Source organism: Myotis brandtii, unplaced genomic scaffold (genome assembly GCF_000412655.1).
Source record: "Myotis brandtii unplaced genomic scaffold, ASM41265v1 scaffold120, whole genome shotgun sequence".
Classification (NCBI taxonomy): domain Eukaryota; kingdom Metazoa; phylum Chordata; class Mammalia; order Chiroptera; family Vespertilionidae; genus Myotis; species Myotis brandtii.
The window spans coordinates 4,617,484-4,644,523 of record NW_005354174.1 but is presented as its reverse complement, the minus strand read 5'-3'; the positions used below and the strand labels follow the sequence as shown (position 1 = coordinate 4,644,523).

General features: G+C 48.3%; 2 protein-coding genes across 2 annotated transcripts in view; one reads left to right on the top strand and one right to left on the bottom strand.

Annotated features, from left to right (window-relative positions):
• Positions 1-6: 6 nt before the first annotated feature.
• On the top strand, positions 7-1,619 carry LIMD2 (LIM domain containing 2; the record flags this gene model as incomplete). The annotated part of the gene is made up of 3 exons (XM_005858631.1): positions 7-156; positions 222-361; positions 768-1,619. Coding segments are annotated over 3 exons (450 nt in total), but the record flags the coding sequence as incomplete, so codon positions are not given.
• A 1,276-nt stretch (positions 1,620-2,895) lies between these two features.
• Positions 2,896-27,040, bottom strand: part of MAP3K3 (mitogen-activated protein kinase kinase kinase 3) — a 55,981-nt gene continuing 31,836 nt past the window's right edge. The window contains exons 7-16 of the mRNA XM_014532124.1: positions 17,287-17,420; positions 12,360-12,433; positions 10,600-10,667; positions 10,301-10,393; positions 9,494-9,685; positions 8,788-8,936; positions 8,039-8,170; positions 7,418-7,547; positions 6,930-7,107; positions 2,896-5,647 (exon numbers count right to left, since the gene is read on the bottom strand). Coding sequence (XP_014387610.1) covers positions 5,419-5,647; positions 6,930-7,107; positions 7,418-7,547; positions 8,039-8,170; positions 8,788-8,936; positions 9,494-9,685; positions 10,301-10,393; positions 10,600-10,667; positions 12,360-12,433; positions 17,287-17,420 — 1,379 coding nt within the window. The 3' untranslated portion in view covers positions 2,896-5,418. The remainder of the gene's footprint in view (positions 5,648-6,929; positions 7,108-7,417; positions 7,548-8,038; positions 8,171-8,787; positions 8,937-9,493; positions 9,686-10,300; positions 10,394-10,599; positions 10,668-12,359; positions 12,434-17,286; positions 17,421-27,040) is intronic.

Below are 27,040 nucleotides of genomic sequence, written 5' to 3'. Positions count from 1 at the left end.
GCCACCCTTGCCCCTCCCCCCTCGAGTGCCCCCGGGACCTGGGCTGGTGACCCCCGTGGAAGTCGGGGGCCTCTCTCCGCTGCCCCTGCCCTGACTGGCCCTCTCCCTCAGGAAGCCAAAGGCGGCGGCGGCCCCAGCACTGTCCAGCGCTCCAAGGTAGGCGGGGGAGGCGGGGACGGGCGCCGGTGGGTCGGAGCCCGGGCTGAGTCTCCCTCCCACAGTCCTTCAGCCTGCGGGCCCAGGTGAAGGAAACCTGCGCCTCCTGCCAGAAGACCGTGTACCCCATGGAGAGGCTGGTGGCGGACAAGCTCATCTTCCACAACTCCTGCTTCTGCTGCAAGCACTGCCACTCCAAGCTGAGGTGCGCCCTTGCCCTGCCCCCGCCCGCCTCCAGCCCCGACCCGACCCGACCCGACCCGACCCGACCCGACCCGACCCGACCCGACCCGACCCGACCCGACCCGACCCGACCCGACCCGACCCGACCCGACCCGACCCGACCCGACCCGACCCGACCCGACCCGACCCGACCCGACCCGACCCGACCCGACCCGACCCGACCCGACCCGACCCGACCCGACCCGACCCGACCCGACCCGACCCGACCCGACCCGACCCGACCCGACCCGACCCGACCCGACCCGACCCGACCCGACCCGACCCGACCCGACCCGACCCGACCCGACCCGACCCGACCCGACCCGACCCGACCCGACCCGACCCGACCCGACCCGACCCGACCTGACCGCACTGTTCTGCTTCTGCAGCCTGGGCAACTACGCGGCGCTGCACGGGGAGTTCTACTGCAAACCCCACTTCCAGCAGCTGTTTAAGAGCAAAGGCAACTACGATGAGGGCTTCGGCCGGAAGCAGCACAAGGAGCTCTGGGCCCACAAGGAAGTGGACCCCAGCACTAAGACAGCCTAAGGCCCTCTGACCATCCGCGCCCTCTGCGAGGGCCTGGAGCAGGACAGTGGGCAGTGTGGAAGAGATTGGACCTGGGCTCACGCGGGGAGACAGGGTGGGAAGGGGTGAGGCCTTCTTGCTCCAGCAGAGGGTCATGGGGGCAGGGCTCTGCTCCGGGATTCCTTCATTCTCCCAGTGGGTGGGGACTTGGGAACCAGGGTTGGGGGTTGCTCACCACCCTGCTTCCTGCTTCTTTCACCCTATCCCGCCGCACCCCCTGGCTCCCTGGGAGGCCCCCAAGCCCAGCTTCCTTATCTAGGTGCCTTTTCTCCAGCAAGGAGTCAGCATGCCCCCTCAGGGTCCTAAGCTCCCTCACTGCCACCTGGGGCCCTGTGCGGCCCCTTTGTCTCCCCATCTACCTCTGTCCTTAGCCTGGTTCTGAGCCATGGAGACTTTGGAGGAAGGAGAGCCGAGTGCCTCTGCTGGGCCTCGCAGAAGGTCCGCCAGGGCTCTGGGGGAGGGGAGGGAAATGGCAGGGCAGGCCCCAGTGGGGCTTGGGACCGGCGCATATCAAGAAGCAGAAGCTAAAGCACCTGCCAGGCTGAGAGCCACAGAGACCGGCAGGGATCTGGCGGGGGCCACACTCCCTTCTTCTTTCTGCTGGTTCTGACTTGTGATCAACCCTGTTTTAAACATGTTTCAACAGATCCTGACTCTGTATTATGTGGTCTGATTGGCTGGGGTGGTGGTGGTGGTGGGGACAGGGACACATTCGTCATGCAAAGGTGAAGGGGGGAGGGCAGGGTCAACTCAGCACATCTGGCCTTGATGGGGGACCGTGATGCATATCAGAAATACCAGTCAGCCTGAGAAAAAGGGTGTCCTCTTCCCAGGCAGGTCTCCATGCTGTCCAACCACTCTGGATTTATAACTGAAACTCCTGTCCTTCAGCCTTGGTGTTGGTTAAGAGGGTCAGGCCATCAGTGCGTGATGGTGCCTGGCTTCACTGCACTTCAGTATGTTGGGGTATAAAGCAGAACCCTTTGCTGAGCCCTGGTCTGGGCCCCTTTTGTCCTGGAATCAGTAAGGGATGGAGAGAATCAGCAGATCTCACCCTGCCTTTTCAAGCTCCAATGAGTGGGGCAGCCATGGTCACTGTCCCAGGTAGTCCAAACAGCTTGCCTGCCCCCTCTGAGGGACAACAAGGCAAGCTTGGAGGACCCAAAACCACGCCCACCCCCAATAGAGGCAAGAAGTCTGGGTTGTCCCACCCCAGACCCAGCTGTCCCGATTTCCCCAAATTGCCTGTGAGCCATGTAAGTTGGTAGAGCAAGAGGGCAGGCTCCTGGGGACTTGCTGCCACTGCCCCATATACTCAAGTTCTTAAGTGGCCTCATGCCCCTAGGACAGGGTAGAGAATGAGGCCTCAAGCTCTGGTGGCAGATGGGCCACTGTTGTGAAGTAGACTTTGCCCCTTGAAGCAGCAGAGCTAACACTCAGTAAGCAGAGTGGGTCCTCCGAGAGCCTCACTCAAGGCAGGCCCGACTTCTGCATCAGGAGCTTCAGATGGGGACAAGGATGGTCTCTCTCTGCCCAGAACTAAGCAACAGCCTCAGATAGACCAGGGGAGATACCAGAGAGATGGCTCCTGGAGGCACCTGATTCCGGCCTTGAAAGAATGGGACTGAGGGAAGACCCCTGGGCTGGAGCCCAGGCACTGGTGACAATGGGGGCTGCCAGTGACATGTCGGTAAATCAGCCCTCACAGAACTGCCCTCAGCAGAGCCCCTGGAAGCGAGAAAGAGAGGTGCCATCTCAGCTAGCAGTGGTACCAGCCACGTCATCCCATCCCAGGACTGCCTCTTGGAGTCATTTCAAGTTCTCTACTCAGGGGCCCAAATTTGTTAACAGGCACTATGCCTGGCACCTCCCAGGGAAACACCTGCTCCCTCCACCCTGCAACCCAAAGCACCGTCACGGGACCCCTTGGGTATAAATGATCCCTTTTTATTTAAGTAATGCATGACACTGGCCTGGCTTTGCTCTGCAAGCCCTCGGTCAAGATATAGTCAAATAACTATGGCTGCAGGTTCTTCTGCACAACCCACAATTCAGACACAGACACAGAGCTGAGGTGGGTGGGAGGGGCAGGAGGGTGGCAGGGGCAGACTCTCCCCAGCCCTGGCCTCTGTTGGGTTGGTCAAGGCTGACATACCCCACGGAATGATGAGCAAATGGCACATGGCCCTTCCCACAGCAACCTGGAGCTGCTGGGAACTGCCCTTCAGAACCTTTGGACCCAGGCCGTTCTAAGCCCACAAGTTTTCATCTGGATTATTTAATAATAAATTAAAATTAAGCAATAGCTTGGTCCTGAGGATGCTGAGCCAGCATGTCCACATTTTTGGCACAAATATCAGGGTCTTGGTTGTTGGTTTTTTTTTGTTTTTTTTTTGAGTGCATGGCTTGTTGGTTTGTTTGCAAATTAATTTTTAAAAACACATTCCCTGTGAGGTAAGACCCTGGGGTGGGGGGAGCGGGGGCTCTGTGAGAGCCTGAACCTGGGACACAGAGTCGTCTCATCTTGTCAGCTCCGGCACTGCACATGCTCTGTTTCCTCTTGGGAAATGGAGACAGGACAGGGGTGTGGGCCCAAGAAGAGTGGTGGAGCCATCAGGACAGGGTCATGGAGAGGCCGAGCTGCCACTACGCAGCTTTGGTCGAGATGAGGGACTGGTCCCCACCCTGGGCAAGGGCCGAGGTGGAGGCAGGAGCATATGCTCGCTGTCTTAGGGCCGGGCTGGGGGTGCCTGACAAAGACCCCCGGGGGAAAACGATGGAAATGGGCCCAGGCCCAACTGGCACCGTGCAACACCTTCCTGCAAAACCTGCTTTCATTTTTCTGTCTCTTGAGGCATCCATCACCTGTAACAGTCTAGAAGTGATATATATAAACCACCAAATATGATCTGAGATATAAATTAACAAGTACAAGGCCTCACATTACATGATGTGAAAAGGCTAAAAACAGCGATAGAAACTACATTCATAAAAGTGCATCGTCAACATACAACGAAGGCTTTGGCTTGTTCTGGTGCCCGCAGGGAAGTGGGCATGGCTGGCAATGAGCTGCCTGGCGCTAATCCTCAGCTCCCTGGAGACACCCATCCCTGGGCACTGGCTTTTTTTTTTTTTCCTTTAATGACAACTCCCAAGGAAACTGGGTGTTGAGAGGGAGGAGCTCTAGCAATAGGCACATTTTGGAGGGGAGGGGCCGGAAGAAAGGACTAGCGCCCAGGCTGAGGTAAATAAGGCCAACTCTAAGCTGCTTGGAGATACTGGCTCCCAGACCCCTGGTGCCATTCCTCCCCCAACGGAGGAGCAAGAAGGGAAAGAGGGTGAGACCTCATGGGGATGGGAAGGCTGGCCAAGGAGGAACAGAGCTGGCGGTTTTAGACATGGTTGGTGGCATCACAGGGGCTCTCCCTTCTGGTAGAAGTTGGAGAGGGCTCTGGCCTAGCAGGGTCATACTCACAGACAGCGTGATACAACCCCCCTGGCTAGCCTAAGTGGCCTGCTCAGGGCCGGGTGGTCAGCTGGATCAGAAGCTCTCAGTGTGCTGTCCATCTTCCTGTCCGCTGCAGTGGGAGAACAGATGCCAGGCGAGGAGCACAAAGGCCATTACCTTCAGCTCTTTCCAATCCAGCCCAAGGCCTGGGCCCACAGCAGGGGGACTCAGAACCCAGAGGGCACACAGTCTCCAGTTCAAAAACTGGGTACAGCATAAGAGTGACTCCAACTTGTAAAACAGACAATTGCATTGACAAAACTGCCCCTTAGTGGGGCAGTTCCACATCTCAGGCTCCTGCTTGGGAAGGCAGGGTCACAGGGCAGGTAGGACGGGTCCTCCTTCCCCGAGTAAGGCAGCATAACATTGCTTCATTCATCTTTGGTAAGGAAGGGACTGGCAAAGCTGACCTGGGGCTCCAGGGGGAGTGCAGCCCAGGCCTCTGCCTTCCACTGGCTGCAGGACGCTGGGCTTTACCTCAGGCTTGGGTGGGCTCAGACAGCCCAGAGATGCCCTGGTGATCTCCAGACATGGGGAGGAGAAACAAAAATAACACTCTGAATGAAAGTAACACTATTCGGACCCCGTGTCCATCTTGTGCCCCAGACCTTCTGGGCTCTGGAGCTGATTGCAGTGTCAGGACACAGCCCCAAGGGTGGAGACCATGGCACCTTGCACACCGTTCCTAGCCCCTTACCCTCCATGCTGAGCTTACGAGGTTGGAACTCTCAGGTCTGGCAGGCTGGGGGCTTCCAGTCCTTGAGGCTGCAGCCACCCCACCCTGGCTCTGAGCCCCAGTGGCAGAAGGGGCACAGACAAATGCCGGCTGGACTGTAGTTCCATGGTTCACAGCCTTGCCTGGGAGAAGCAGCAACTTTGCTGAGTCCCATAGCAGCCCCTTGCCCTGTAGCAGGGGCAGCTGGCAGCAGCGTGGCCTTGAGAGCTCAGTACACAAGCTGTGCAAAGTGGTGTGTGAGCAGCTCCTCGGCCGAAGGTCTCTGTCGGGCCTCCACAAAAATGCGCCTCAGGAAGTCCCGACCGTGCTCAGAGATGTGGGAGGGCAGCTGAGGATTGGTGGGCTGCGTGGCAATCTTGAAAATGGCGGCCATGGCTTCATACTCTGCCCAAGGTGGTTTCTCTGTCAGCATTTCTACCACAGTGCAGCCCAGGCTCCTGAAGAGAGAGAACCCCATGTCACCTCTTGGCCATCCTAGGCACCCAGCTGCCCTGCCCACTGTTGTGAAAGGAGGTGGTTTTCTCAGAATACGCTGAGGCAGGATGGGCCAAGGTGAGGGTCAACACCCTATAGAGCAGTGGTCGCCAACCTTTCGGACCTCACGGACCACCAGTGGTCCGCAGACCACCGGTTGGTGACTGCTGCCCCAAAGGTTTCCTTAAACCAGTGGTTGCCAACCTTTCAGACCTCACGGACCACCAGTGGTCCGCAGAACACCGGTTGGCGACCGCGCTAAAGAGGGTCCCCAAGGCCAAAAAACTATCAGCCTTATCCACACAGCTTCATCAACCTATACCCACCTGGATACTTCTTGAGATTGGGGAAGAGAACCACTTAGTATGGACAGAAAGAGCTCCAAGATAACTATATTAGTTTCCTATTGCTGCTGTCACAAATGTGCCTGCTGTACAAATGAGCCTAATGGCATAAAAAACAATACAAACTTATTATAGTTCTGGAGGTCAGAAGTCTAAAATCAGTCTCATTGGGCTAAAGTCAAAGTCTCAGTGGAGATGGCTCCTTCTGGAAGCTCTGAGGGGAGAATTTCCTTGCTGCTTCCAGCTTCTAGAGGCTGCCTGCATTCCTTGGCTTGTGGCCCCTTTCTTGCACCACTACAACCTCTTGCTTACACTGTCACACCTACTACCCACTCTGATCTCCTGCCTCCCTTTTATAAGGACCCTGTTGATTATGCTGGCCCACCTGGATAATCCGGGATGATCTCCCCATCTCAATATTCTTAAATTAATCCATCTGCAAAGGCCCCTCTGCCATATAAGGTAACATTAACAAGTCAAAGGAGTTAGTACGTGGACATCTTCAGGGGATCATCATTCAGCCCACCACAAAAATGTTCCAAGGGGAAGAGCCTTCTAGACCCTTTCAGAGGTGAAGTTAAGGGGAGCAAATGTAAGTTGTCTGAGTAGTAGGAAAGGGAGCAGAAGCCTGCTAGTGTTTAGAGGCTGATCCAGGCCCTCAGAATGGATTCAACCTCTTTATTTTAGCAAATGTCAGAGATGTTTCCCACACCATAAGTTCCCAGCAATAACATTTGTTATTTGGAGTTAAAACATACTGCCACCTCTGTATCCTGATCTAGTTGGCAAGAGGCGGACACTCCTTCCCTCCCACCACACCAGAGCCCAAAGCTCATTTGTAAGTTGGGGCCACAAGAGCCCAGACAGGGAGATGGGGTCCCAGCATGTTCGTAGTACTCACCACACATCTGCTTTCCTTCCGTAGCCTTCGCCGCTGATCACCTCAGGGCTCATCCAGTAGGGTATGCAGATGACCGAGCGCATACCCGGGCCTGACATGCAGATGGTCTGCAGGCGATTGCTGGCCCCAAAATCCCCCAGCTTCACATTCCCGGCAGAGTCTCGGAGGATGTTGGCTCCTAAGGCATGAAAGGGCAGAGCCTGCAACCCTGAACCCTCAGGCCTTTTTCCTCCCTCCCAGGTCACAGGGCTGCTGGGCAGGATGGGGCTACCATGAATTAGACGTGAACTGCACAGGGCAAACAAGCCTCAGCCCTACAGCACAAAATGATCACCGCCATGGCCAACATTGCTGAGCACTTTATTCTGCAATATTTGTCCACATTGCTCAACTGATCTTCACACCAATTCCCCAAGAAAGCAATTAGAGTCCTACTTTTCAGAAAGTTCGAAATGGTTAAGCGACCAGGTCTTGGGGACCCTACTCACCCTTGATGTCCCGATGAACGATCATGTTGCTGTGCAGGTAAGACATGCCCTCCAGGATCTGCCGGGTGTATTTTCGGGTCACACTCTCTGTCAGGGCTCCATAGGCCTTCAACTGGTCTTTCACTGAGCCCTACAGCCACAGAAGTCAGAGGGAGTCACTGCAGGAAGGTGGCAGGAGGGGGGCAAGGCTATTTCTAGCCCCCAGCACTGCAGCCAAGAAGTGATTCATCCAATCCCCACTTGCAATGTACCAGACGCTTTGCTAGGGACTGCTGGGCAGCTTGGAGAAAAGTCTGAGACAGCCCTTCCCTCAAGCAATGTACGACTCAAATCCAGAAGGGGGATCCCACTGCTCCAGGTAAAGGCAGTACTTAGTGGACAGTGCAGCCATCCTGGAAGCCTCAGGTGAGGGTGGCCTGGGTGCATTTCTCACCCCACACCATCACTGTGACCACAGGCAGGCCCTTCTCGACTACACATCCTGCTGTCACCTCACCTTCTCCTATGAGCCTCTGGAGTTTCAGGGGATCAGACCCATGTCAAAGGGATCCTTTCTGCAGCCCCAAACCCCAGGTCAGGCCCTCTCTTGTGTGTGTCTTACACACATCAAGGGGCACATACCCCCGGCATATACTCCATGAAGATAGTCAGAGTCTTCTCAGCGCGGTCCCGCAGACAGCCATAGTACTGCACAATGCGCTCGTGCTGCAAGTTTTTCAGCAACTGGATCTCACACTCCAGAGCACTCACCTCCTAGGGGAGAGGCCAGTGTTCACCTCAGCTCTCAGGGCCCTGGTCTGCCTGCCTGGGATCAGCTCAGCTTGCCCTAGTCAGTGTCCTCAGAGGGGTCTATCTGCCTTGGGAACTTCAGCTGGAGAAACGGGGGACTCTCTCAACTGTCTGGCTGTTGGCCTCAATGCAGGGCAACCCTTTGAATGCTGGCACTCCAACACAGGCAATAGGAAAATAGTGGGGTGGGAGAAGGAGTTGTGGGTGCTTGGTAACTGCTGTACTTCAGGTAACTGATGTATTTATCCACTCAGACTGGAGTGTAGGCCACACCCAAAGGTGAACTACAAAGACAGGCTCCTTCCTGGGCTGAAAGAGACATCGTGTGGTAAGGCATGTGCTACTCTTTGTGGCACTCTCATTTTGGGTTGCTTAGTACTTTGGCATCAACTCAGTTCCTCATATCGAATCCTTCCTTGGGGTGCTGGTACTTTGGACCACAGTCCCTTCACTCCATGGCCAGGGCCACAGTGGACAGCAAGGGAATGTGGGAGGAAGAATAATGGAGGAAACAACCTGTAGCTTTTAAGCAATTAGCTTGTGCAACAAAGACAGGTATTTGGTTGAGGGGAAGACAGTACCTTGCTCGTCTCAGGACTGTCTGGATCAAACTGGACCTGCTTGGAAGCAAGTTCACGTCCTGTATCCACGTCATAACACAAATAGACCCTGCCGAAGGCACCCTGGCCCAGGAGCTTCCCCCGGCGCCAATTGATGGGGGCACTAGGAGCTATAGGAGAACAGAAGGAAAGAGCTTTAGTCTGTGCACATTATTTATTGATGTCCTCCCTGATTCCCCAGAGGCTCTATATGGGACCTTTGGCTGGAGCTCCCCCATCACCTGGCACTATTGCAACTGACTGCATCATCTCCACCCCCACCTGCAGCAGGCCCAGTGCCCTGGCCAATCAGACCTTCAGGCCTGAGTCCCAAGAAGCAGAGGACTGACTGAGTCATGGTTAAATGCTTTTCTGCATCGATCAAACACCCATATTTCCAAAGCCCCTAAATATCTTAATATGGCAGGGATTAAGGAGACTGCTTTTCAGTTTAAACATGGAAAAACTAAAGACCAACGAGGGGAAGTGGCCTGTCACACAAAGGTGGAGTGAGGACTAAGGTGAAGTGGGTCTGCTGTCCCCCTGCAGGCTCTTCCAGTTTGGAGAGGATGGGCCAAAGCAACCTACTGCTGAGCCAGACAACCCAGTGGACTCACTGGCTTCCCAACCTGCAGCTCATCTGAGCATCCCCTGGGCAATTTCCTTCTAGCCAGGGTCCACTCCTTACACTTGGTTGGCACATTCCTCTCCTGCACAGAGAGGGCATTCTCGCTGTCCGCACTCCGCAGGCGCCCACGGGGGTCCATATATTGCACTGCCAGACCCATGTTCTCGCCGTTTGTGCTCAGGGAACGGCTGGAGGGCACCAGGGTGAACAGGTTACCTTGATGACGTCGTATTCGGGGAAATGTTCTTCTGCCTGAAGGGGTGCAGGGGCCAGAGTAGAGTAAGTCAGACCTCTGGTCTTGAAGCTGAATGTGCAAACCAGGTCATAACACCAGCTCTGGTCCATCCTACCTGCCTTCCTGCCTAACTCATGTCAGAATGGCTTATGTCCCACACACCTTAAGAATGAGGACAGAAGCAGGAATTAGGAAGCAGCCAGAGATGGTTAAGGAAGCTCTGGCCAAAGGGAAGGCACAGGGCTGTTTCTTAGGCCCCACAGTACTCGCAGGCCAATCCATAGCTGAAGTCTATTTCCCTTGGCATCCTAATCCTAAATCTCAGCAGAAGCTTCATTCCGTTTGCTGCCAAAGGGCAGAAGAGGGCAGTGGAGAGCTGGTGACCTGGAGCAGGCTGCACACTCAAACAAAGAACAAAGTTCCCAGTGACAGTATCCTGAATTTACAAAAGCTGTCTCCCCCTTTTTTGTTTTTCCCTGTCTCTAAAGCCTCAAGTCTGGACACAGCTCCTCAGAAATCAAGGAAACACAGGATCTGGAGTGCCCTGACCCATCCCTTTGCAGTGGCTTTTCCACGGCAGAGCTGTAACTATGTCCTTTTTGAGGCAGCCAGCAGGGTGGAAATGAACTCACCATCATTGTAGTCCTTGTGGTGCACAGAAACATGATAGCGCCGGGGGTAGGTTCCACCTTTGACCCCTTTGTCATAGAGCTGAGTTTCCCGATCTGAGTAAGATAGAGGAATCACTGGCTTCTGGGTAGATAGTGGTGAGTGATCCATTTAAGCCCCTAGGTCACCTGAGACCTCAGATCAGTAGGCCCAAGGAAACTTAAAACACAGTTCTGGCTTCCCAACTCAGCTTTCCAAAGCAGAACGCAGGCAGCCGCACCCAGGAACCCTGCAGTGCTCACTGAGGCTCTGGGGAACTCACCCGAGAACTCCTGTCGGTTGTCTGGGAAGCTCTGGGCTCGGGACATTCGTGATTTCCGGAAGGATGGACTGGAAAAAAACAAAACAAAATCACGGAGTAGACTTTAGCATACTTCCAAAGCAGCTCACCAGGGCAAAAGGCAGGATATCCAGACTCCAGACGGACTCCCTTTTCTAACTTCCTCACACGTCATTGTATGGTAAGAAGCAGAGTACACGAAAAACAGACCTTTTCTGGGCTCAGCCTCCTACCTTCTCTTAACTAGTCTGAGACCCAAATCTGATAGAACCCTGAATGATGAGCCCCTCCAGTCTTACCGAACTCCACTCTGGCTGCACAGCACTTTCCCTTCTTACCCTTTCCTCCCTCCCACCTTAGTAACGGGAGGAGTTGAAAAAAAACAAACCCTTGCCTAGGGCAGTAATAAAAATAGCAACACCACCAAGCATCTTCCTTTCAGACTCAACACCACGATCCCATTTTGGAGTTGAGGAAACTGAGGAACAGAGAGGTTAAGGGACTTATTCAAAGCTACTTGACTAATATTTGGTGCAGCTGGGGTCCATCTGGCCCTAGATCCTATGAAGGGAAGATGGAAACCCTATGCTCAAGTTAGGCCAGGCATCAAACAAAGAAGTCCAGGTCATTGGGTTTCACTCCCAAGGAGAAGAAAAAACAACAACAACAAGGGAGGGATGGAGGAAAAACCCAAGAATCAAGTGAGTAAATTTAGCTGTCTTTCCCAGAATCCATCTGAATCGTCCTTTCCCTTACAACGACTAGACTCAGACCTTCTTTAGTCCTGTCCTGCTGCCCCATCCCTACATCCCAGTTTGGCCACAAAGCTTAGGAGATAGTCCAAAGCCAGAGCTGGTCCCTATCCTGGCAGAGCCCTCAGTTTGTAGTAGCAAGCCTCAAACAAAGCTATAAATCAGATATCAATAACTATAACTGTATGTATTTTATATCTAGAGGGAAGACAGCACTCACCAGTGCTCAGATCTGTTAAGAAAGACATAGTACCAATTTGGCCATGGTCACAAGGTCAGCACCCACAGGAACAATTTAATCAGTGACACAAAGAAAAACAAATTTACAAACCTGCCCCATAGCCTCTGACCACAGCTCTGAGCCCAGTCAGATGTGATCAAACGTTCTCTTGGTCATAACAAAGTCAAGGTGAGAGACTGGCTGGATCAGTGCCAAAGCCAACTCCAAACAAACCCCTGCTGATGGGCAAACCAGCTCCACAGAACCATTTGGCATGTAAAGGACAGCACTTGTCCCCTCCCAAAGTGCAAGAACAAGATTACACACCAACTAGGCAGTTATGTAAGCTAGGCAGTCTGGATATTTTATTTTTTATATCCTAGTTTATTATTCCACCAGAAACACTTAAAAAAAAAAAAGAACCCATAGATGATAATTCAATTTTGTCCCCAAAATATTGAAGGTCCACTGCTTCTCAGTCCAGATCACAAATGAGGCCAGGAGTACTAGAGCAGCATGTATTATGTAGAGACAATAAAGCAAGCATTTAATACAGGTGAGCTGCTATTCTCAGCTATTATATTCATCTAATTATATAAACATAACATTCTCATGGTGTTTGGAAAATTAAGGAGGTTCTTTCCCAGAAGCACATTTTTACCATGGGCATGTAAGACCAGTGTCTAGATTGGAGACACACATACTAGCTACCTCTATTTCCTCAGCCCATCAGTTCCAAAATGCCTAGGTACTAACCCCACAACCCATACCTGTCTGCTGACCTGTCCAAGGATTGGCAGCTTCCCGACAAGGAATTTTCAGCACTGTCCAGGGGATCCAGCATCTGCAAGGCAAGTCATACAATAAAACCCCAGCCCTAGCTCAAATCCCTGAATCCAGGTGAGTGAGGGCTTTAAGGCCTAGCCAGGGCCAGCAAATGATCCTTTTTGTCAAAATATGAAAGTAACCTTTCTCTGCCTCTGCAGTGAGAAGAATGATTAGGAAGGTACCATTCTCCCCCAAAGTTCGAACGGCAAGTTCCAGGAGGGAGAAAAATGCCTGGCTGGCATCCCAAGGAGTTCTGCAAGGAAAGCAAAGCTGATGTTGCTTCTCTTGTTGGCATTTTCTTGGCTCATGACTGCTAGAGCCTGGCGCAGGAGATGGTACTACCCTGCAAAAGCTTCCAGTGCATTTGGGTGGGACCATAGTCCTTCTGTTTACACTCCATAATCTATAATTTACAAGACAAGTATTGCTCTCACTTCACAAATGAGCCACTGCAGGTCTAGAAAGTTGAGGAGAATGGTCTAAAGTTATGAAACCAGTTAGAAGGCAGCTAATACAGATAAAAAATTTCCCAGTTTCTGGTTCTCGTTTAGGAACAATAGGTAGCTATATAAGTTAAAATGTTTCTCTGGTCCTTAGTCAAATGCAGTAACAAAAAGCCTTTAGATTAGCTTTGTCTCCAACTAATCTTCCCTTCATTTTGTCTATGGGGGAAGTGGTTATCTACTAGCAAGAGTATTTACTATCTGGATCCAAAGTTAAACATGACATAGGAAAGCAGAACACTGGAATTATGAAAATTCACTAATAACTTTCATAAAATTAGTTTCCAACTCAAATGATCTCTTACCATTTAATACTATGGTCCATCTCACTCATAATTTCAAACACATTAGGTCATATTGTCATATATGACATATTTTTAAAAACTACCAATCAAAACAAATTAATGGCAAAGTAAAACTGCAAATCTTGCTAAGACTGTAGGATTTTTCCAAAGTGGATAAAACCAATATGGAAAGAACTGCTTGTAATTCATCAAATGCATATTTGGCACAGTAGAAGCAGTTAATAGAAGAAGAGAGAATGGGCAAGTATTACAACATGACAAATTATCAAGAAGGAGCAGGAATACCAAAGGTTCAAGAGAGGCCTTTGGAAAACCCACTGAATCCTGTGAAGCTGTCTGTAAAAAAGGACCCTCTTTATGACAGTGCTGCAGAAATCAAAGGGGAAGTGAGGAAAATTACGTTGCACTAGCAAAATTTTTGTTACAAAAATTAAGCTCCCCCACCCAAAAAAATCAACATGAATCATGCTTCTTAGAATTTCATTGTAAAAATTAGCAAATAGATGCAACTATTACCTAAATCTGATTAAATCAAAAACAAAATAAACTTAACTTAGTTTCACTTTTTAAGAAAGTCTCAATTGAATATTCTTTCACTATACACTATGCTGTTTTGGTCTCTAAGTTCATTTATCTTGAATAGCTCAATTACCAGCAGCAATTCTCTTTAGCTAAAGAGGCGGGGCACTGGAGAAAGACCTAGGCATTCCCTAGCCACCACCTCCCTTGGCCTCTTTCCAGAAGTCCTCACTGGGAGTCTAATACTCCTATGCCTTGGAGGATCAGCCAGGTAAAAGAAAGCAGTAAAAGGATGAGGGTACAGGACCATGGGGAGGGATATAGAACAAAAGCAACCAAACCTATTTGCAATCTCCAAGATTTTACACCTAAGTCACCCCTAGAGCGGCTGATGTTCAGATGTGCTCTGGTTAGAGAAAATAGGAAGGATGGTCAGTAAAATACCCAAGAAGGGAATATGCAGCTAAAAGCACTCCAGGTCACTGTTCTAAACATAAATTTATCTGAAGGCAGAAACATAGAAGAGAAAAGAAGCAGTGTAAAGAGCCTCTCATAGCTTACATAGTCCAAATAATGTTGTACAGAGATTGGCTATTAAAGGGAAAAGAAACATTATAAGAATCAGTTTTGCCGAAACCGGTTTGGCTCAGTGGATAGAGCGTCGACCTGCGGACTGAAGGGTCCCAGGTTCGATTCCGGTCAAGGGCATGTACCTGGGTTGCGGGCACATCCCCAGTAGGAGATGTGCAGGAGGCAGCTGATCGATGTTTCTCTCTCATCGACGTTTCTAACTCTCTATCTCTCTCCCTTCCTCTCTGTAAAAAATCAATAAAATATATTAAAAAAAAAAAAAGAATCAGTTTTAGGAGAAAGAAAAGTTACAAGAAGCAGTTTTTGTAAAATCCCCCATGTGATGTTGCTGGCCCTTTTGTTGGATGGTTTACCCTTAAGAAATTTCCCCTTCCCAGACCAAAACCCCAAAATTTATAAGAGTGGATCTTTTTGCAATCAAAGCAAGGTCACTGAAGACTTCAGAATGAGGCCTATCTGATGTGGTTCAGTGGTTGAGTGCTGAACTATGAACCAAGAGGTCACCAGTTCGATTCCTGGTCAGGGCACATGCCCAGGTTACGACTCGATCCCCAGTATGTTTCTCTCTCATCAATGTTTCTATCTCTCTCTCTCTCCCTTCCTCTCTCTCAAAAAAATCAATAAAAACATAAAAAAAAAAAGACTTCAAAATGAGGCCAGAATTCTCACTCTTGCTGAGTTCACTAAACCAAAATGCCATTTTCATCAAGTGAGCCACTAGTTAAAACACTAGCCATTTTTTTTAAATCAACATGCTGTGAGATTCATTCAAATTGTTGCATATATCAGTGTTCCTTTTTAAAAACCCCTGTCTAGCCCTAGCCGGTTTGGCTCAGTGGATAGAGCCTTGGCCTGTGGACCAAAGGGTCCCGTGTTCGATCCCGGTCAAGGGCACATACCTTGGTTGCAGGCTCCTCAGGCCCTGGCCCTGGTCGGAGGCAACCAATCGATGTGTTTCTCTCACATCGATATTTCTCTCTGTCTTTCCCTCTCTTCCACTCTCTCTAAAAATAATCAATGGAAAAATATCCTCGGGTGAGGATTAACAAAAATAAAATAAAATAAAATAAAATTTGAGAATTAGAAACAGTCTCATTAAAAATAAATAAATAAAATAAAAACCCCTGTCTAATATTCTGTTGAATGACTATAATACAATTTGTTTATCCATTCTCTCTTTGATGAACATTTAGGTTGTTTCAAGTTTTTGACACTTAATGAATAAAGCTCTTATACTAGTAAATATCCATGTAGAAGTCTTAGAGAGAAAAAAAGCTAGCCATTAAAATGGATTATCCCTTGTGGTGGACCCACCATAAAGTGGTCCTTCTTCCATGAATCACAGCCTTGTATAATCCCATCTCCCCGAGTCTGGTAGAACTTAGAACTTGCTTCTAGTCAATAGACTATGGCAAAGAGGATGGGATATTGGGATATTCATTTCTATGATTATGTTACATTTTGTAAGACTCCATCTTTGCAGACTGGAGCAAGAGATTCTTTCACTGGCCTTGAAGAAGCTGCCATATTGTGAGAGGGCCACATGGCAAGGAACTGTAGGTGGCTTCTAGAAGCTCAGAGTGGCCACTGGCCAAAAGCCAGTAAGAACTATGATCAGAAGGAACTGAATTCTGCCAACTATGTGAGCTTGGGAACCCCAAGCTCCAGAAAGAAATGTAGCCTGGCAAACACTTGATTGCAGCCTTGTGTGAGCCTGAGTGTAGGACCCAGCTAAGTCATAACTGGATTCTTAACCCAAGGAAACTATAAAATACTAGAGGCCTGGTGCACAAAATTTGTGCACCCCAGGGGGTGGGTCCCTCATCCCAGCCTGCGCCCTCTCACAACCTAGGAGCCCTTGGGGGATGTCCGACTGATGGCTTAGTTCCTGCTCCCTGTGGGGAGTGGGCCTAAGCCGTCAGTCAGACATCCTTAGTGCTGCTGTGGAGGTGGGAGAGGATCCCGCCACCACCGCTGTGCTCACCCGCCGTGAGCTCGGCTTCTGGGAGCACACTGACTACCAGGAGGCAGCTCCTGTGTTGAGCGTCTACCCCCGATGGTCAGTGCACATCAAAGTGACCAGTCATTCTGCCATTCGGTCGATTTGCATATTAGCCTTTTATTATATAGGATAGATATGTGCTGTTATAATCCGCTAAGTTTGTAGCAATTTGTTATGTAATAATAGAAAATGACTATAGCTGCTTACCATCATAAAAGTTCAAGTAACTAATCCTGCAGTGTAATCTGGATATGGCATTACTTCCTACCTTTGAAAAAAAATTTTGTTGTTGTTGTTAATCTTCATCTAAGGATATTTTTTCCATTGCTTTTCAGAGAGTGGAAGAAAGAAAGAGTGAGAGAGAGAGAGAGAGAGAGAGGGAGAGGGAGGGAGAGGGAGAGAGGGAGAGAGGGAGAGAGGGAGAGGGAGAGAGAGAGAGAGAGAGAGAGATTCCATGCCCTTGACCTGGAATCAAACCCATGATCTTTCCCGTGAGCAGGCTTAGGCTCTAACCAAATAGCAACACTGGCCAGGGCTATAACCTACCTTTTATCAAAAAACAGCAAAACTAAAATACAGCTGATGAAAAAAAAAATCTGTGTCTTAGATTTGGTCATATGTTAAACTGTGGAAATGACAGGTAGTTATAAGGAATATACAAATAGCAGAGTGTTATTTTGCAAGGACATCAGTGAGAGAACTATAGAAGAGAAGAACTTTATCAAATGCATATTCAGCACCCAAGAAGGCTAGGTAGTTTAGGTCCCATTTTTGGCACAAATTGATATTTTGCCCCTAGAAAGGCATAATCCACATTTGGGCAGGACTGGTTTATAGAAGAGCTATTGGATGGGGCTCGAGTCCCTTAGTTCTGCACCATGCCCACTGAGAATGCCCCAATTTAACCTTGGTCTGACACACTCAAAGGCGCACCCCAGCCTGTACTCACACATTGCTCGTTGGTCTCTGGAATGAACTCCCCCTCACTGTTGATGCTGGTGTAGGACCCCTGCCGGGCAATGCGCTGCTGCCTTTCAGGCACATAGCCAGGGGGAGGTGAGCTTCGTCCAGGGTTCTGGGAGCCTAGATCACAGAAACAAGACCTTTGAGTACAGCCTGGGATGTACAGCCTGAGAGGAGCAGACATCCAGCTAGCTCAGACCAAGTCTCTTACAGAGGCTGGTGGAGGGCTCGTCACAGCTCTTTGAACATCCTAGAAGAGAGTGCTAAAGCTCAAGTAAACTTCTTGAGCCAGATGGCTCCTCCCCCTAATCCAAAAACCCCAGAAAAGGAGGGAAAATACTTACAGAAAAGTCAAAGAGTGGTGGGGAGGCTTGCTTTTTGAAAGACAGTCTCTAAGGAGTTTAAACTATTATTTTCAATGTCCTTCAAGAAACACTCCTTCGTTCTTCCACATGAAACCAGTCATTAAGAATATATGGCTGATCCAGGTGTAAAGAAGATAATTTAATGAATTGGCCATCTAGAACACTTCCAATTTCTTGTTGAGGGCATCAACCCAGCCTCTTTAAGAACCATGACAATTAGGTTTCTCAGGTGGGAAGGCTAACCTGGGGCTCTCAGTAACCTAGCTTTCTCACCTGTCTCCACAGCAAAGACCAGACACAAAACTGCTCTGAAAACAGACAAAGATATTTGCTGGATTTCCAGTCTCAACAGCTCACTCACGGTAAGAGGCTACCAATTCTGAGGTACCTGAGCCATGCCTTCCAAATGATCTCAAATAACTCATGGAGGAAAGAGTCTGTTCAAATTTTCCAAGCCCCGACACCCTGAGCCTCTAAGCAAATACTGACACTACTCTGAGTATAAACTCATGGATATTGTACCATGAACTAACAGAGCAATGAAATTAGCCAAGACATTTTTTCTTTTCTTTTTTTACACTGCTACCTCTTGTTTAACCCTCACAATACCCCTGCAGTGGAAGTGCATTATCATCCACACTCAACAGAAGGGGAAGCCCCAGCCCAGTCACAGAGTGATTTAATGGTGGGGCTGCAGCTAGAAGATAGACTTTGTGATTTCTAGTACAGATCGACCAAGGCAATTCTGAGAACGTAATTTATTTCCAAAAGGTAGGCATGCTGCTCAATACAGTGGCCAAAGGCAACACTTCTCCCAAGGGGACAATAAGCTCCCCAGGAACAATCCAAACAGAGGACAAGGATCTGCACCCATTGGGAAATGTGACAGCCTTTCTGCCAGGAGCTAATGTGGGGAAACATAGTGCCATGTTTCATGCAGCTCAAATTCAGAGCTGTTCTGTCCATGGTCACTTGTAAGTCAAAGGCCAGGGATGTAAGATGCCATTTGGCCATCTTAAAGATGGAGGTAAGGGAAATCTGGACCAAAAATAAGAAATCTACTCCACTTTTCAGAAGCCCAAATGTCAAAGACCTACATAGCTGGCCCTTTCCCTTGGCACCATAGCACAGAATTCTAGTGCAACCATGAAAAAAGGATGGTTTGTTTTTTTCATACCCCCAAACATGGAGCACTGTTTAATACTTGGCTTACAAACATTAGCCTAGTGCCCGCTTCACACTTGTGGCTTTGGATAACATTTTAGTAGCCCATTCTATGGACAGTCAACCCATATGTTGGCAACATTTGTCAGCAGCAGAAGCAACCCAGAGCAAGGTATAGTGAGAAAAGCCTAAACTTGGGAATTAGATGAACAGGGGTTCAAATCAGGCTTTGCCACTTAGCTAAATAATTTAAACTCTTACCAAAATTTCCTCATTTGAAAAACTATCTACCTCATAAACTTTTTTTTCGAAGTTATAAATGTGGTGGACACAGGTAAATTGATATGGTAGGAACCCAGTAGAATTCCATTCGTTTCCTTCACACTCTGTGGCAGATATAATGTACTAGAGCAGTGGTCGGCAAACTCATTAGTCAACAGAGCCAAATATCAACAGTACAACGATTGAAATTTCTTTTGAGAGCCAAATTTTTAAAACTTAAACTATATAGGTAGGTACATTGTTATTAACTTAATTAGGGTACTCCTAAACTGGCCTTTGCTAAAAACGTCCTCAATCTGATTGAGGTACATTCTTTGAGGTCGACCCCTTCCAACTCTACTATCCACACTCGTCTTGTATACTTGTTTCGTCTATCTCCTTTCTGAAAACCGACTTCTGCGCGTGGGCCACGAAGTTTCAATCGCACTGCGCATGTGGTATTTTGTGGAAGAGCCACACTCAAGGGACCAAAGAGCCGCATGTGGCTCGCGAGCCGCGGTTGCCGACCACTGTACTAGAGGCCCGGTGCATTAAATTTGTGCACTGTGTGTGTGTGTGTGTGTGTGTGTGTGTCCCTCAGCTTGGCCTGCGCCCTCTCGCAACCCAGAAGCCCTTAGGGGATGTCCGACTGACGGCTTAGTCGGGAGCGGGCCTAAGCCGTCAGTCAGACATCCTTAGTGCTGCTGCAGAGGCGCGGGAGAGGCTCCTGCCACCACTGCTGTGCTCACAAGCTGTGAGCCTTGCTCAGGCTTCTGGCTGAGTGGCACTCCCCCTGTGGGAGCTCACTGACCACCAGGGGGAAGTTCCTGCGTTGAGCGTCTGCCCCCTGGTGGTCAGTGCTGTTCAGTCAATTTGCATATTAGCCTTTTATTATATAGGATATTATATAGGATTAGGCTCAGGATCCACTCCACCCTTCTAGCAGGCCTTCCTGTGCTTCAAAAGTTAATCACCTAAAAGCTTTTATTTCTAAGACCCCCTGTAGGTTCAGCCACTCAGATGTACTTGTGTGAGATTTAGATGGCTTCCTGCTGTTCTTGCTATTTCTGGGTACCATACACAGAAGCCTTGGTTTTCCTGCTGCAGCATTAGAAGAGGCCACACACTTGGTCTCCAGTTGTACAGGTGCAGGCATCCCCATGTAATTGATGTGGACCAGAGAAGAGATGTACTGTACTTCTGGATCTGGTAGCTTCCTGATTATAGAAGAGGGAGGAGCTCTGTGGTTTGTCTGTTTCTCACTCTCCCAATGCTCTGATAAGCCAGAAGTGCACTAAATCTCTTCTTGCTGAAACTAGTTAGATTTCTGTTCTGTGCAACTGAATTCTAGCCAATAAAATCTGAAGTGTCCTAGAACAAAATGTCTATTGTAAGGGACTGATTAGAGAGAAAGAAAAACTCTTACTTACTGAGGAGAGCGCAGACATTGGTTCAAACTATCCCAGACAAGATGAACTGCCTTCAATCTATGACCTAGAGTGTCTAGGGTGAGACCTCCCTGGGATAAAATACCCATGGCCCCTGACACCCATTCTCTCCATCAGGTGCTAGTAAACTCTTTCCTGGTTTTACAGGTGGGATGGGACTAGCTTACCTGAAGCCAGCACTACAGACCCAGGAGGGGTTGGGGGAAAATAGCAAAGGTTTTCTGAGCTTTTATTTCCAGCCAGAGACTTTCACTTTTTCCAATACACATTGCTGCCTGCAGAGAGCCAGCCTTGTTATCTGATGGGCAATGGGCCAGAGGCTATTGTGTACAGGCCACAGCTTGTGGCAGGAAAGGGAAGTCTCCCCAAACCAATGGCTATCAGAGGAAGCCAATGGAAAAACCAGGAGTTGGCAGAACTGCTCTAGAGCATTTTCAGTTTTGTTTTTATCTTCCATTTCAGAAACTGGGGGCCAATGAGATGCACAACAGGACTCAAGAACAAATGAGACAGGGACCTGAACAGGACAGGATCCTGAACTAAGAGAACTCTAAGACTCATCGATGCTCACACATTTACCAGCAGGGACAGCAGTGAGCCAAACAGTACAAATCATAGTGTTATGTGAGACACAGGTCATTCTAGGTCTCAGAAGGCAAGCACAGCAGGAATGGCAGGTTCTCTGGGACACCCTTCTCTGGCTCTAGTCTCATCAGGCCATTTGTACCAAGAGGCCCCATTCTAATACCAGCTTAAGCAAAAGATCAGAGTAGTAGTCCTGTGTTCAGAGTACCCCACCATTTCCCATGAAGGAGGAAGCCAGGGGGTTAAGCTGCCAGCAGTCCGAATTCCTCCCAGGGCATACTAGCTCTCTGCTAGACTCCTTAACCCAGAACAGCAGAGTTGAAACAAAACTCTCATGGTAGAATATGCTGATTCTTTTGCTCTGTACTCTAACTCAAAGCTGAAAGACGGGCTCTCAGATTCTAGCTAGCCCTTCTCATAGGAGCCTCCTGGCAGGAAGCTGATGCAGTCAGGAAGTTGCCTCCGGCGGGAGTACTAGGGCTTTGGGTCTGTTAATGTGCAGGTCATTGCAAGTACAAAGAGACAGCTTGTTTTGGACATCAACTATTTTCTCTAAACCCTATTTTCTGTTGGGGGGCTGATGAGATGGGGGAGGAATCAAATCATTTTTTTCTTCCTCAATGGAAAATCTTAACCAGTATTTTCCAATATCCTCATAATGGACCAGGCCATCTTCATTCCATAAGACCACGAGAAGAGCCTATGTGTATCAACTTTCAAAATTGGCGTTTTATTTTGAAGTTGCTACCACCATTAAACAGTTTTTGGTCTCATCTAGCATCACAGAAGAATTTATAATGAGGAGAAAAACCTATAGAAGTGAAAGAAGCTGACCATTTTGTTCCCCTGTGTATGGTCACTACCTCTGCAGTTGGGGTTTCCATTCTTCCAAATCTGTACTAGGATCGGAGGTTTGCACTGTGTGCAGCTCTCTAACTAATTATTGTCTGGGTGTCAATACAAGTCACCCTATTCTTTCAACTCTCCTCTGCCTGAATTTTTTCTCCTCTCCTCACACAGGAAGAGGGCTCCCCTCTTCCTTGCCAAGGCATTATAAGCCCTCTACCTAGATTCCCAATTCCTCCCTAGCAGGAGTCAACTCCTCCATGGTCCCCTCTCACCACCTTCAATCTTCTTTTCAGCTGTCTTTGTGCCTCCCTTCATAAACCTGCTCAAATCTCTAGCCTAAAAATATCCTGAGCTTATTTCTCCCACTCTCTTAAGCCACTACCCTAACTTTTTTTTTAAAATATATGTTTATTGATTTCAGAGAGGGAGAGATAGAAACATCAATGATGAGAGAGAATCATTGATCGGCTGCCTCATGCACGCCCCCTACTGGGGTTCGAGCCTGCAACCCAGGCATGTGCCCTTGACTGGAATCGAACCCAGGACCCTTCAGTCCACAGGCCAACGCTCTATCCACTGAGCCAAACCGGCTAGGGCCTGCCCTAGCGTCTTGAAAGAACTGATCGCCTTCACTGTCTCCTCGGCTATGCATTCCTTAGAATTTGCAACCTGGCTTGCCTCACTGTGGGAGGCAGTGGCAAGAAAAGGAGCAAGATAGAGTAAAAACAGAGCCAAAGCGCTTGAGTTGCATTAGACCAGCGGTCACCAACCAGTGGTCTGTGAACCACTGATGGTCCATGAGGTCTGAAAGGTTGGCGACTGTTGGTTTAATGAAACCTTGATTAGACCAAATGCGTGTCAGAATTTGAGAGACAAGTCCTTGAGTTGAGGTTTGGCTAGCTACATGGCTTAAGGGCACCACCCAATGTATTATAGAAGAAATGGCACCTGAGCTCAACTTCAAAAGTGAGTACAATTTCTATAGGCAAAGATAGGAGGAAGAGCATCTTCACGTACATAGGGAAATTCCATCTGTCTTGTCTGGGGTCTCTCTTTTGGGTTACCTCATTACCTAGTAGTTTTTTGTTTTTGAGGGGGTGGCTGGCTTGTTTTTGTGTTTTGGCATGAATTAGTTTAACAGATTAACTGGTTTGAAAAAAACTGTAATTCAAGGTATGTATATTATGATGTCAAAAACAAAAGATGAACATGATGGCTGGTTTCAAATATTTGAAAAATTGTCATATGAAATATGTTATCTATATTGCTCAAGAAAGCAACACTAGAGTCAATAGGTAAAGTGAGGCAGATATTCAATTCAAAATAAGGAAGAGCTGCTCTAGCCAGTGTGGCTCTCAGTTGGTTGGGCATTGTGCAGGAGGGAGCCGATTAATGTTTTGCTCTTACACTGATGTTTTTCTCTCTCCCTCTCACTTCCTCTCTCTCTAAAAATCAATTTTTAAAAATCTTTAAAAAAAGGGGGGGGGCCTAGCTGTTTTGGCTCAGTGGATAGAACATCAGTCTGCGGAAGGACTAAAGGGTCTTGAGTTAGATTCTGATCAAGGGCACATGCCTGGGTTGTGGGCCAGATCCCCAGTAGGGGGCGTGCAAGAGGCAGCCGATTAATGATTTTCTCTCATCATTGATATTTCTATCTCTCTTTCCCTCTCCCTTCCTCTCTGAAATCAATAAAAAACATTTATTTTTTAAAAAAGGAAGACTGCAAATAAGTAGAACTGTCTAAAATTGGATTGGGCTATCTTGCACTTCCCCATCATGAAGATGTTTCAATGAGAGCTGAATGACTTACATGTTCAGTCTCTCACTAAATACTCACAGGTATGTTACTGTTGGTGGGGGAGGAGGGCAGAGAATCCCCCTTCTATTGCTGGGGGGTTGAATCACTAAGGCTTGTCCTTGGACCCTATTTTTACTGCTAGGATTCTACTCCCTCATGCTTTGACCCTGACTCCTCCCCTAATGTTTTCTTCTACTTCCAGAAGGCTTTACCCTGTACCAGTATAGCAAGCATTCAGAAATTTATGGATGAAAATGACAACTTTATGTCTCTTACCCTTGGTCTGTCCTTTCCAACCTGGCTGGTATGTAAAGCCTCCTCCCCGCCCTCTCCTACTTTCCCTCCTACTTCTCTGGTCACTCCTTTCCTGTGACCTTTATAGGCTCACCCCTCTCTAATAGGCCACTGAGGGTCTGGGTTTTTAAGGCTCAGTCCTAGGCCCTCTTCTCTCTCGTTCTACAGTCTGTTTAGGCGCTCTTTTCTTGGTCCATGGCTTCAATTTGACAATTTCCAATTTTTTCACTACTCCTGATTTTCTCCCCTATGAGCTAGAGATCTGTGTATCTAACATATCAAATGGGTATCTGGCATCTCCTCTTGGCTGTCTCAAAGCACCTCCAATTCAATTTGTCTAAAACATCAGGTCTGTTCCTTTTCAGAACCCCAACCAGGGCCTCTTTTGGAGTTCCTGTCAGGCTAAAAGGCAGTGTCATTTATACACATCCATAAAGCTAATCTGCTCTCTCACCATCTGCAAATTCAATCTAATACCATAGTGGTTCTTAAACCCTTTGGTCTTAGAACCCCTTTATACTTTAAAAATTGAGGACACTAAAGAGCTTTTATTTATGTAGATTATATCGATATTCACGGTATTATAAATTAAAGCTCAGAATTTTTAAAAAAGATTTTTAAATTGATTTTTAGAGAAAGAAGAAAGGAGAGGGGGAGAAAGCGAAATACTTGTGCGAGAGTGAAACAACTGGCTGCCTCCTTCACGCCCACCACTGGGGAATCAAGCCCACACCCTGGCATGTGCCCCGACCAGGTATTGAACTGGCAACCCCTCAGTACATGGGACTACACCCAACCAATTTGAGCCACATTGGCCAGGGCAAAGCTCAGAAATTTTTAAAACAAAGTAATACTCACGCACACATTCCATTAGCCACCAGAGAAATGACATTGCCTCAGGCATGTAACCTCTGGAAAACTCATGAGGGAATGAGTGAAAAGGCAAATAATTTCTTAATACTATTATGAAAGCAGTTTGGATCTCACAGACCTCCTGAAAGGACCTCAGGGACCACCCCAAAGTCCCCAGAACACACCTTGAGAACCGCTGCAATGCCATGTTCTGTCAGTTTTACCTTCTAAATGTCTCAAGAACACCTCTCTCCACTGTCACTAACCTATTCCAAGCTCTGTCTTCTTTCATCTGGACCACTGCATTAGATCCAGTGGTTCCCTTAGATCCATTCTTGCCCCACTCCAATCTGTTCTCCACACTATAGCTAGATCAATCTTTTCAAAGTAAATCTGAGTATGTCACGTCACTCATTCCTTTTCACTTAAAAACCCTACAATCGATTTCCCATTGCTTTCAAGGATCAAAATTTTCATCACATTCTGCAAGGCTCTGCCTCCCTCCCCAGTCTCAGCCTGTCCCCCTTCCTCTTGTTCTCAGCTCTCCAGCCCTCAGGATTCTTTGTTTCTCAAACACACCATACTCCCTCAGCCATCAGGCTCTCCCTGCCTGGAACTCTTATTTGTATCTCCTCTGTATAACTCTCATTCAAGCTCTGGGTTATAGCCTAAGGCTTTCCTGGCCCCAAATCAGGCCACATCCATCTGTCATACGTGCTCACAGCACCATACACCTTTAGTCATAGTCTATAATTATACATTAGTCACAGCATGACAAGTAGATGTCTGTCTTTCCACAGATCTATAAGGGAAATAGGGACAGGAGCTGTGTCTTTTTTTATTCTCATGTTGCTGGCACACAGATACTTTGGCAATTATTTCTTGAATGAATAAATGAATGAATGAATAAAAATGCAGTCTGATAGGGAGATAACAAGATAATGTGATAAGCATTATAATGGAGAGGGATATAAATAGTCAACATTTTCAGCAGCGTCCCACTGCCTACCAAAGCCTCAGTGCAGTCAAGGCTCCTCAGAAAGTGGTCCAGGCATCCTTTCTCACTCTATTTTTCCTCCAATCTAAAGGATAAGTAAGAGTTCCATAGGCAAATGGTTGAAAAGCCCTCTCCCGTCATCTTTGCCTATGGAAATCCTCCATAATCTCTAAAGAGCAGCTCAAATAGCTCCTCGCCAGAATGCATTTCCCAGATCATCCCAGTTAGAAATAATCTCTACCACTTCTCAGCTTTTTTTTTATATATATATATTTTTTATTGATTTCAGAGAGGAAAGGAGAGGGAGAGAGAAATAGAAACATCAATGATGAGAGAGAATCATTGATCGGCTGCCTCCTGCACTCCCCCCCCAACCCCCCCACTGGGGATCGAGCCTGCAACTCGGGCATGCGCCCTTGACTGGAATCGAACCTGGGACCCTTTAGTCCGCAGGCCGAAGCTCAATCCACTGAGCCAAACCAGCTAGGGCCAATTCTCAGCTTTATAGAAAGACTGGCAGGCTCTGCCCACTACTCTCGTTACATCTACCACTCCAAACCACCTGGGGTTCTTGGACCTCACCACCTTCTGTTGTGATCGTGTCTGGCAGGTGGTCTTTCTTGTGCTTGGAATAGAACTCTACTTTAAACTCAGTAAATCTTCCTTTGTGTGTCAGCTCTGATGTTCCCTCTTCTGTGAAGGCTGTTCTCCAAAGTCCTAGGCAGAGTTGGTTATTGCCTGCCTCCTCTGTGCTCCCACACTACCCTTAGCCTTCCATTTGCCTTCACTATAGCATTCATCCCAGCCCAGTGGCTGGTACACAATGCTTACTGAATGAAGGAACCCAGGATCTATCTGTGTTGGGAGGCTGTATTGTCCACTCTCTAGATAAACAAGAACTACTTCATAGAAATCTTATTTCTCAGCATTCTCAGACAAGGAATTTCATATATGACTCTCTACAACAATGGCCCAGCATTTAGCTCCTGTTTCCACATACAAATCACAGGCACTTGCCGAGGAAAAGAAGGCCTAGTCACTGCCCCAAGTCAATCCTCACCGCTTATTCCACAAATGAACAATGCTGCCCTCCCAGCCGCTCAATCTCCAGGGCCAGAGATGCTCTG